This window comes from Polypterus senegalus, chromosome 8 (genome assembly GCF_016835505.1).
Source record: "Polypterus senegalus isolate Bchr_013 chromosome 8, ASM1683550v1, whole genome shotgun sequence".
NCBI classification, from domain to species: Eukaryota; Metazoa; Chordata; class Cladistia; order Polypteriformes; family Polypteridae; genus Polypterus; species Polypterus senegalus.
This window is the reverse complement of record NC_053161.1, coordinates 40,109,048-40,121,209: the sequence shown is the minus strand read 5'-3', so window position 1 is coordinate 40,121,209 and position 12,162 is coordinate 40,109,048. Positions and strand designations below refer to the sequence as shown.

The window sequence follows — 12,162 nt, the reverse complement described above, 5'->3', positions numbered from 1 at the left end:
AGAGCAAAATAAATGAAGAGGCATTAAACTACATCACTGACCCTCAACTAGGGGGAGGTATTGTATCTGACAAGCCCTGAAGTTATTTCCCATTTACAATCGACAAGCGCTACTCCTAATAATTTTTTTTTTTTTTTTTTTTTTACACTTTACAAAAGGTTATGAACAAAAATAAATCGAGAGAGAGGAATGGTGAAGGGAAGAGATGTCAGAAGTGACGTCAATTCCTGGTCACTAGAAGGTACAGAGTTTCAGAAGGCAATATATGGAACTGTGTTGTCCCTCTAACGGTGCATGCCACAGAGGAGGCTCCTCTTGGGTGCCTAACCCATTAAAGGAATCTGTATACTTTGAAGTGTAGGGGATATCAGAAGTAGTTGTTCTACTCTGGTGTTCCCAGAATAAATGGAAAGTTAATCCAGACCCCCAAATTAATTACAAGGTTTGCCTAGAAGTGGCCCTCTGTTGCGGTTTAAATTACCCTCTCCACTGTGCTGTTATGAAATGTACACATGCTATGATCAAGACCTGTGTAAATTAGCCAAATGTTCAAATGAAAGGCACAAAGAGAGACCAGGACCTAAGAAGAGAAATAGGGGCTGGGGGTTGGGGAGGTGGTCACAAAGGGATTGCTTGATGTGGCACTGTGATGGGCAGGTGGATGAGGAACCCCCACTAGTTTGAAAGAACGTTAGCTGCTGTTTAAGTAGACCCAGAGGTTTTAAGTTTGTTTTCTGGGTTTTATGTTGAGGTATCAACACTCCTCAGTTTCTTTTTTTTATTTAATAAATGCATTGTTTTAGTTCATTTGTGTTTCCTGGTGATGTTTCTGGATATGGATGGAAGCCGTGATGGTTACCTCTTATCATGAAAGGAAAATGTAATAGCAACAAAACCAAATGTAAGGAAGAATACAAGATAACCCTTGGGATTAGATGGTAAGCTGTCAGGATAAGAAAAGTATAGGTAGTTCATGGATGACAGGACCTGTTCTGTTCTTTTCATATCCAGGAGGGCCTTGAGGTGCTTTGTGAAGAAATAACTAGTTAAATTTGTTCAGTTCTAAATAAGGAAATAATTTATACACTAGCATGTACAGTTGTGCTTGAAAGTTTGTGAACCCTTTAGAATTTTCTATATTTCTGCATAAATATGACCTAAAACATCATCAGATTTTCACTCAAGTCCTAAAAGTAGATAAAGAGAAACCAGTTAAACAAATGAGACAAAAATATTATGCTTGGTCATTTATTTATTGAGGAAAATGATCAAATCTTTTCTGAGCCTTTATATGAAGTTCCATCCAAAATTAAATGTTGGAAACTTTTGTAAATGTACTGTATGTATAATAGCAGTCATACTGAGCTGTTTTTACGTAAAGCAGACAATCTTTTTGGTAATTTTTTTAACATGATCAGTGTGCCATTGAAAATAAATTAACTACAAATTAAACTGATACTATGATTGTAACTAGTGTAATATGGTAAACATTCAGATCGACAAACATGGTTTCTTTTATGAATAAAAAGTAAAGGTAAAATAATTGAAATATAAACTTTATAAGGAGAGTGTTCTTTTTAATGTTTATACTTTTGGATGGATGGTAAAACAGACAATTTTTTAATGAATCCTGCAGTTGTGAAATGGCTTCAGAGATGACTTAGCATACTATACTAAAATAATTTGTAATACTCCAAGATTAATTAGTTTTTATTCAACTTATTAACTTAGATAGCCAGTCATAAGGCTGGGGTGATGTTGGCCTAAGCAGTCACACTCCCGTTCCTATGCATATTGTGCCATAACATACATTATTATTACAAAAATAAACTCAAATTTAGTGCACAAGTTTTAATTCTTGGTTTTCTAAAACAATCACAGGGTCCAGATTATGCATACAGGATAAAAAAATCTATAAAGAACACACCTAATATTTGATTAATTGTCCCTTAGCGCATTTCACCTCAACCAAGCTTCTGGCAGAATTCTGATTGAATATTTGGCCCATCTTCTTGGCAGAATTGGAGGTTTCAACCAAATGTTTTGGTTTCCTGGCGTAGACCTGACCTTTAAGCACAATCCACATATCTTCATTAGAGTTGAGGCCAGGACTTAAGGAAGATGGTTTTAAATGTTTAATGTTAGCTTGATGTAGCCATTACAAAACCAGCCTGGATGTATGTTTAGGATCATTTTCCTGTTGGAGAGTACCTAGTTCTATCTAATTTTCAACCTTGTATCTCATGGTTTGAGGTTAAGCTGAAAAGTTCTGAGGTAATTCTCCTATTTCATTATTCCATCCACTTTGTACAATGCACAGGTTCCACTGGCAGCCAGAAGCATAATGCAACCACCTTGCTTAACAGTTGGCACAGTATTCTTGGGGTTAAATGCCTCACCTTTTCTCTTCCAAACATACCTCTGGTCACTGTCATCAAACATCTCAGTCTTTGTTTCATCTGACCATAAAAATCCAGGATTTTTCATTGTCTATGTGATAAGTCTTTATTTGAGCTTGAAGGTATTGATTTTGGGGCATGGGTTTCTTTATTAGACAGCAGCCTCTCAGCCCACGTTGATGTACTACTGACTTGACTGTGGACAGTGACAACAGTGTTCAGCAGCTTCCAGTTCATGGCAGACCTGTTTCTTGGTGGTTCTTGGATCTTATCTGACCATCCAGACCAATTACTCCTCAGCGTAGGGTGACATTTTGGGTTTTCTTCCACACCTTGATACAATGACTACAGTTCCAAATAACTTGTACAAGCAACTGTTACATATGATGCTTTTGGATCTGTCCTCCAAGACAACTTAATGGGTAATTGTTGCCTTTGAATCACAGTGCTAACCTGTTCTGTTTAGTGGATGAATCATAGAGTACTATCAACATGTGATTTTATTTTTTTACCAGGACTCACTAAGAATTGGCAACCTACCTTTAGCTTCCCCATCCTGTGGCTGCTCATATCCATTTGTTAACTAGGAGGTCCTGCTACAATTTGTCATCCTTTTCTGATGTTTATTTTCTGTAGAATAATAGGCAAGCTTTTCATTTAGTGTCCTTTGGAGCATGGCATGCATCTGCTTTAGGCTGTGGTTCTGTTTGTCTGTCTGTCTCATAGTCTGCTGCCTCTGCCTATTGTCCTGTTGGTATAGCAAGGATAAACTTAGGCCGCACTGCTCCTATTCACCTTACCTTTCCCACACTGGTTTGCATGGATTCTTTTCTGCTGTAATTTACTCTACACCTTGTCTATGTTCTGGTGACTTTTTTGTGTGGATTTAATCCTGCACTGTGCCCCTCTTCCAGACACCATTTCCCATTCAGTCTGTTCTCAGTACCACCTCACAAGTGTATGCCAAAATGTTCTGTGTAGCATACCAGTGCTACATCGGAGGTTATGCTTGCTTAGTGCATGAATTTCTCACTTTTCCAGATGCTTAAGAATGCTGCATTAGAATAAGACACATCAGAATGCAGTAAATTTAAGCTTCAAACCACAACTTCCAGTTCTGCTGCATCTCATGGAGAATGCAGTGTTTTCTTGGGCCACCAAATGTAGCTTGAAGGCAATTTCACCTATAAATACCTCCCACTACTACTGTAAATTTCATATTGATAAATTACATCAAAATAAAGTTATGATGTTTGTTTAAGCATGATCAAACTGTAGGCTTCTCTTAGATTCTGAAGACAGCCAGTGTCATTCTTGAACAGCCAAGGCCTATACTGCCTTAATAGTGCTGTCAAGACACAGTGCCTTTCCATAGTGAATATGATCCCAAGGCACTTTACATATATATTTTTATCAGTTGAAACACAAGCAGGTTAGGTAATTGCTGTGGGACAGCCAGTGACTCATTAGGGGAGATTGAATTGGAAACCTTCTGACTTCTAAACCACACTGATGCCAATTTTCCAAAGCTAGTGTCATAAAGTCTTGGCCCACTTTCCCTGTGCATGCTCCCAAGTTAGCAGAATGAATGTAGATTAAATGAAACTGTCTTTATTGAGAGTGGTAGTACTCACTTTTAAACTATTGAATTTTCTTTATTCTTTCTGCTCCACAAGGCTTATTTCCATATGGATAAAGCTGGCGACGATGTGAAGAATATGTTTTGACTTATGCAGTGCCTTCAATACCATACAGCCATCCGTGTTAAAGGGGTAGACTCTGGGAAATGCAGGTGGATGAGCCTATCGTGTCCTGGGTAATGAACTATCTGCCCCACAGACTGCAGTTTTGAGGCTCAAGGACTGTCTCTCTGGTGTGAATGTGAGCAAAACTGGAGTACCACAAGGAACAGTCCTTTCTTCTTTTCTATTCATGCTGCACATCTTGGACTGTAAATGTAAGACTTAAGTCGTATCACCTGCATAAACATTCTGATGATTCTGCACCAAGGGTTAGGGAAGTGAGCGTATAGGACTCGGGTGGAGACATGTATTTCTTCGTGTAGAGAATTGTGTGCAATTTGACATTGGTAACACCAAGAAACTGGCTATTGACTTTCACAACACCAAAGTGCCTCTACACCTGGACACTATTCAAGAAGTGGAAGTGAACATGGATGTACTTTGTTTTCCAAATTAATCACAGGCTAGACTGGCTTCGTAACACAGGAAATATTTTAGTATATTTAATAACCATATACACTTAATTTCTTTAATGTTGATACTGACTTCCTCTACGTGTTCTCTAACTCTGTGACACCCAGTGTGATTTTTCTATGCTGTATGTAGAACGCTGGGCCAGTAACAAAAGGGACCCATTTGATGAATAAACTATTTAAGAAGGCAGGCTCAATTAAAGGAAAAACTCTTGACTTGTTGAAGGAAGTCGTGGTGGAGAGAATATAAAGATAAACTGAGGGACATTTTAAACAATGCTGCACTCTTAACACACTATCATTAAGTACTTTCAGCCAACTAATATTTCAGCAGAAGTGGGTCAAGAAATACTTCTGTGATTCCTTTATACAAGTTTCCTATGGCAATATACCTTTAAAATACCTCACTGTGACTGTTGTCTTTATTTTTTAATTTTTATTTATTTATTTTTGAATAAATCTTATTTGTGTTTGAGGTGAGCTGTTGTTATTTTTTATAGTTTTTCTTAAGCTTCTTTTAAAACATTAATATCCCCTTGGGACAAAGTTTTATCGATAAAGTATGCAGTCCATAAATATTTGGACATTGACACAGTTGTTATTCATGTGATTTTCTAACCAAACATACTGGTATTGAAATTAAGCAAAGATCTTGAGCTTTTATTGTAGACATTCAGCATTAAACTAAGGGTATTTAAATAAAAAAGGGTGAATGGTGTAGGAATTATAGCACTACTTATATGTTGTCTTCTATTTCAAGGAACCAAAAGTAATTGAATAAATTACAAAAAAATAAAATTGTCATGTTTAATAGTGGGTTGCAAATTAACTATATGCATGTCTGTGACTAGACATCAACAGACATTCTTCACTGGGGATCCTCTTCCAGGCCTGTACTGCAGCCATCTTTTGCACAAGTTCCTGCTTATTTCGGAGGCTTGTTGCCTTAGCTTTGTGTTCAGCAAGTGAAATGCATGTTGGATTGGATTAAGGTTAAGTGATTGATTTGGCCATTAAAAACTCTTCAGTTGCTTTAGCTGTCCTTTTGGTAATTGTCCTGCTGCAGTGTCTAATGAGTTTTGAAACATTCTTTTGAATCTGAGTAGTTATGTCTACACACCTTGGAGTTCATCATGTTGCTTTTATCAGTAGTCACCTCATCAATAAGTACAAGGGAACCAGTTTCAGTCACTAGTGTAGTGGATGCCCCTGCATGGCGGCAATGACTCCAGACCCCACATCAAACTTCCACCAGGTCAGTGACAAAAAATTTAATTATTGCAAAAAGGAAAAAAAAATATTTTCTGCATTTTTAGGCTAAATAAAACAGTGGAAAATTGGTGTGTTGTATATCATGATGCTACAGGGAATAGATTGGTGAACATGAGAAAATTTATACAAGTTAGCTAGTAGACAACAAAGAGATTGACCATAATTAGTAAAAGAAAATAACTAAGCACTGCCCACATCAAGCAACTTAACAAGCTATTGCCAAGTTACCAAAGATAACATTTATACTTAAAGAATGAGGAGAAGAGGTGATTGGTAAAATGCTGGCCATGTCATAAACTTAGCCAATTACATTACGTAGGTTAATTGAGTATCACAGCAAATGAGACAGGAAAAGTTTCTTATACTTGTTCTCCTCATTGCCATTTCAAATTACCCCATACTTATTTATAACTATGTTCTGAGCAACCTGATAGCTCCATACCCAGGTAGAAAGAAGGATATGCAGTATTTGAATAGAAAAATGTAAATAATAACATGGGGTCAGAAAATGTTTCATTATTATGGTATTGCTACAGAAGTTATCCTCCGAACTGCAACACATTAGTCAGGCACAGTGCAGGTTTAATTTAGACACTTACCTTGTTTGTTTGGATAGTTTTCTGACTTAAGTGAAGAGGCAAACAAGTTAGAAGTACAGGAATACAGTTAACTATGTACTGTTTTTCTAGGGACTAACAGAAGTGTTAAATGCAGGAAATTGTCAAGGATTTCTTTGGATCCCGTTAGTACCATCCTGGGTTCTCGTGGTCACGTGTTTTGTGTTTTTTTTTATATATTTGTCCTGCAATTATTTTTAGGATTAATAGTTTTCATCCAGTTTCAAATGTCCTGATTTGGTCTTTTTAATCTGTTGAATTATTTATTGTATTGTTTTTGTTTTTGATTGTTATTCCTTTTCATGAATGATACTTGTATAGTTGTCATGTCACTAAGAAAGTATTCATAGTGCCCTCATAATGACCGTTTTTGCATCCAAAGTGTTCACATCACTCTTAGCAGTCCTGTCTCCTGTCCTTTGGGCCACTTGTTTCTATGTACAGTACATCAGCAGGGTTAAATTTGCTGAAATCATCAGCTCTGATCTTTCGTTTCTTGAGTCTCTTCTTTGTCATAGTGATCTGACGAATTTGTGGATGTCCTACACTTTGATTTGAAGTAGAGCAGCAACCAGCATGTTTTCATTTGCATCTCTCTGACAAAATTGTGTTATTCATTTTGTCCATGCAGGGCACATTTAGGAAAACGGATTTGGATCAGTTAGAAAATGTATCTGAGCAATCAAAAAAACAGATATAAGCAAACATCAGGATATAGTTACACTTTGCTACTGTGCCTAGCCTTTAAAGACTCCAAAAAGCAAGAGGTTTTTATGTCAACAACAGCATCCATAAATTTTAAATGTGTAAAAATTGTAAATGTGGGAACATTAAATCATGGTTCTATTGTAAATACTTTTTTGTGGTAGGCACTCTAACCTCTGTTATTGGGGGTTGGGGGGGACGCAGGGAACACAAATTCTGTGCTATGCCACTGCCATAATACTAACTCCACCATCTATAACAGAAGATGTGATTTTCTTAGGATAATGTCTCTCCCTTTCTTTATCTTTCCATCACTCTGATACAGATAAATATTCATCTGTCTGCAGGATGGTATTCAAAACTTGTACAGGTTTTTTGATGTACATCTTAGCAAGGTATAACCTGGCAATTCAGTTGTTAAGCATCTTAGCAAGGTATAACCTGGCAATTCAGTTGTTAAGCATCTTAGCAAGGTATAACCTGGCAATTCAGTTGTTAAGGTTTACCAATGTTTTGCACCTTTTGGTGAACCTTATAAATTTATGCTTGTGCAATCAAACACATCTACATCATGGCGAGTGTTTTTGGTTTGGTTCACAGTTGAAAAAGGTAGTTTCTTCACATGTGAAAGTACTCTGTCATCCACTGCAGTAGCTTTCCTCGGTCTACCAGACTTTCCTGAGCTCATCAGTATGTTCTTTCTTTTTAATAATGTACCAAGCAGTTGGTTTGGCAAACCTAAAGTTTCAGCTATGTCTCAGATTGTTCTCTTTTTATTTTTCAGCCTCATGATGGCCTGCTTTACTGGTGTGGACATCTCTTTGGTCTTCATGTTTAGTGACAACACATTCCAGATGAAAATACTAAATTTGTAGGCCTTTCATCGGATTAATTGTGCTTGACTTGGCAATGTAGTAACACACACCTGGCCAAATAACAGCTAAGCTTGCATTTGTCAGATTACTTTTTATTCCTTTAAAAAGAGGAATACATATAAGAGGTGCTGCAATTTCTATTCCATTTGCCCATTGTTTATGTAAGCACCCTCAATTAAATGTTAAAAGTCTACACTAAACGTAATAGCCCTTGTTTCATTTCAGTGCTTGTATGCTTGGGTAGAGAGTCGCAGTAAAAACTATTGTGTGACTGCAGTGGTATAATTGTGGTATAAATTTTAATAATTTTTATTTCTCAGACATGTTTAAAGCGCTATGTAACATTATACAAGTAATTTACAGGTTAAGAGAAATTAGAACTTGAATTATGGAGGTTAAAGTATGATGCAGGTTCCTCAAGGAGAGTGGGGGGTGCATATATATGCTACCAAAGCACATTTTTTATTTATTATTATTATTTAATAAAATTAAAAAATTTTAGTAATTGTTAAATTAAAAAAACAGAAATTACCAGTTACATTATAATATGAAAATTTTTTATTTTTTTGGCAAGTTAAATAAGTTCTAGAGCCATTTAAAAATAGTAGTTTCAGGTAGAACATGAGAGAAGATACAAGGGAGACTTACAAGAAACTCAGGGGCGGGAATACAAAATAATGCTTAACACTTTGGAATAATACAAGTTGTTTCAGGCCGAGGAAAAAGAAATACTAATTAAAGACAAACAACTCAGTTTAATTTGGCAATAAAAAATATGTAATGGAAATGAGAATTATCATGATTATTCAATTTTGATACAATTTACTACTTTCAAAGTTAATTATTTGGTCAAAGACATTCAAGCAACAGAGGAAAAATATAAAAGATTTACAATGGAATCTAAGCAAATAATTAAGGAGACTAACATTTGTTTTGCATGAAAGGAAGAGTAGAGTAGAATACCCGGATTTTATTTATTTTTATATATATATATATATATATATATATATATATATATATATATATATATATATATATATATATATATATATATATAAAGAGAGAGAGAGAGAGCGGACAATTTTTTGACTTAACTGAGCTTAATCAGTAAGTGAAAAGTTGCTAATTCATAGTGCAGTAGTATTGTTTTCAATTTAAAAAAATGTATATATGCAGGAATGTAAAATCTTAACTTATAACAAAGGGGAAAGTAAAAAAAATAAGAATACTGTATAGGTAACAGATCATCATGCCTTAAACCTTATATGTCAACAGCTGAGAGTTCTTATATGTACAATACTACAGAATCCCAACAGGAAATATCTTTTACATTAATCTTGGAATGCTTCTAATTAAAAAGAAATTATTTTATTTATACATATGTGACTTTACCCGGAATACTTTGAACTTAAGTTGAAGATTAAATGAATTGTGTAATGGTCAACAAAAATACTTTTATGTCTCTGACTAACAACTTGGGTGTATTGAGTAATAATCATCCTTTGTGTTATAGATGGAGAATAAAGTGGTGACTTGATATTGTAGTATTTCAAGTGGGATGAGCAAAAAGTTTGGAACTTGAACTTTTAACATAAACACTGGTAAAAAACGAGCATGTTTTCCACGAGCCTGTTGACTTAGCGTGTCCTACAGATGTAGTCCTTTAAACTACCGGTGGTATTCATGGGTGGTTGTGGCATCATCTTCAGTTTTTTGCAGAGCAGCTTTTGCAACCCTTGTAATGTGAGCAAGGGGCATTGTTGTGAAACAGAAAGGTGATAATCAACTGATTCAGCTTTTTCAACCTGTGATCACATAATTTGTCAGCCCTGTAATCAGGTTTGGTGAACAGTCAATTCAGAATGAATTAAAGAAAGTGCATTTTGTAATACAAATGTTTTTTTTTTACAATTCAAGACTACAGTTTGTATGTTATCTGCAAAAAAAAAAAAAATACCATTGCTACTAGATTTGGAGTACATTGGTTATAAGAGGTGCCTAAAATCTCAAACGTTTTCTAGGGTGCAACTATAGATGCTCTAAAATAGCTAAATTCTTTTTAAATTAATTTAACAGTGGGACCTGAAGCTAAAGGAATCAAGATAATAAGGGCATACAGAAATTAACTGTCTAATGGGGTACCCCTTGGCACAGATTCATGATTTAAACCAAACAAAATGTGGTAAATGTGATTGTAATAATAATTCAGAATATTTCTTTTGAACTCATTTAAAATTGCTGAACTGCTAAATTAAATTATCCAAATTAACATTTTGGTTATTATATTGTGTAACCAGAAAATATAGGTACTGGTGAGCAAGTGAAAGCAACAATTTTTAAATCTTTCCAACTGTTGGGGATGTACATTTAAAATACAAAGATTTAGAGAATACCTAAACACCAAATGTCAATGATTTCTGTAAGGCAGCTTGAAACCACAAGATTACAAAACACTGTGACCTTTAAAGTACATTCTATATTAGAGAATATAGCAAATATTTAATTTTAGACCTGTCAGTTGTGTTTTTATTCCGGCAAAATTGATGAAGCAAAGTCTTGCTTCGGCTATTGAGATGACCAGTCTAGATATTTTGTGTCTCAGCTACATTACAAATAATGGCTTAGTCTGGATATGATTCAAATTGTTTACCTTTTGAATCTTTTGCTCAGAATCAAGAGTCCTTCCTAATGAGTTGTAAAGTGTCTTAAGACAAACTTTATTATTATTTAAACAAGTTATCTTTTTTAATGCTTACTTTAAACAGTCTGTCACTGTGTGGCATGCAGTAGATAATGGTAAAGTAATATTTTGATTCCATGTAAACCTTAGGTTTTCAGTTTCTGACTAAATATATTGTTAACAGGTTGCTGACAAAATAGAGGAAAAATCGAGCTGGGTGGTGTTAGTTATATTGATGATTTGTTATACCAAGAAAAAAATCTAGCTTTATTGCATTTAAAAAAGGTAAAAAAATAATGTATTTGGATATCGGGGGGTTAGCTCTTTTTAACAGTCTGTATTTTGTTTTATGTAGGCTTCATGAATAAAATTTTCCACCCCAACATTGATGAAGCGTAAGTGTAATACAGTATATTTTACTGCTTTTTATTTCAGAGGTAATATTGTAAATTGTTGTTATGCAAAAATAAATGGGTATGTTTTCTTATGAAGATAAATAAATATCTGATGAAGTTCATAATTCTGTACTGTAACTGTAAATGTAGATATTTCTTTCAATAGAAGACAGACAGGCAGGCTAAGTTGGTTTGTTCATGGTAATAGCAATGAGAGGAGAATTGAACAAGCAGCAATATTGTTTACTTGTCCATACTGAATAATTATATACGGATTAAAATAACTTGCTGTTACTGATAAAATGTAAAAGATTTCAGCTGTTTTATTCAATTAAGAGCTTAATTTTAATGTATTAAAATCTTATTTTGACAACTTTTAATTGTGCCAAATCACAGTAAAAATCAGTTGTCAAAACTACATTTTAGCTTTATAGCCTTTATAGTCAGTTAGTGTAATAGTCATTTTAGTGGTTCTTAAATTTGATTTATGTTCATACTTATGTAAGAAATAACAAAGGAAGTCTCCTTTTTGGGTGAAAATATAGTATAGGTAGCCAGTTTAAAAAGACTTGTTCTGATTAATGAAAAAGATCAACTTTATTAACCCTGTTAAAGGCAATAAATACATTTACAGCTTTTTTTTCGCCTTATTTATTCCTTAGGTCAGGAACTGTTTGTCTAGATGTAATTAATCAGACATGGACAGCACTCTACGGTAAGTAAAATCTGATTTAAAAAATGTAAAGCCTAGTTTGAGACCACTGATAGTCTTGCCTAAGTCATGTTTGAAGTTAATGCCAAGTAGGTTAAACTGGTACATTGAAAATATTTGTTTAGTCAGGATATTTTCTGTCACAATATGCTTTTTCTGACAAGTATATTTTATTTTTGTGCAGACTTTTAAATGTACAAGTGGTATTTTCTTTAAAAACATACACAGAAAGGACTTGTCTACACTGTTTAATAGATTTCCTGTGTTTTCCTGTTTTTTGTTTTTTTTCTTT

The 12,162-nt window shown here is 34.6% G+C and overlaps 1 protein-coding gene across 1 annotated transcript in view; it reads left to right on the top strand.

Moving 5' to 3' along the window:
* The window catches only part of ube2h (ubiquitin-conjugating enzyme E2H (UBC8 homolog, yeast)), an 80,520-nt gene that overhangs the window by 60,577 nt on the left and 7,781 nt on the right, over positions 1-12,162 (top strand). Inside the window, exons 4-5 of the mRNA XM_039760994.1 lie at positions 11,119-11,158; positions 11,821-11,873. Coding sequence (XP_039616928.1) covers positions 11,119-11,158; positions 11,821-11,873 — 93 coding nt within the window. The remainder of the gene's footprint in view (positions 1-11,118; positions 11,159-11,820; positions 11,874-12,162) is intronic.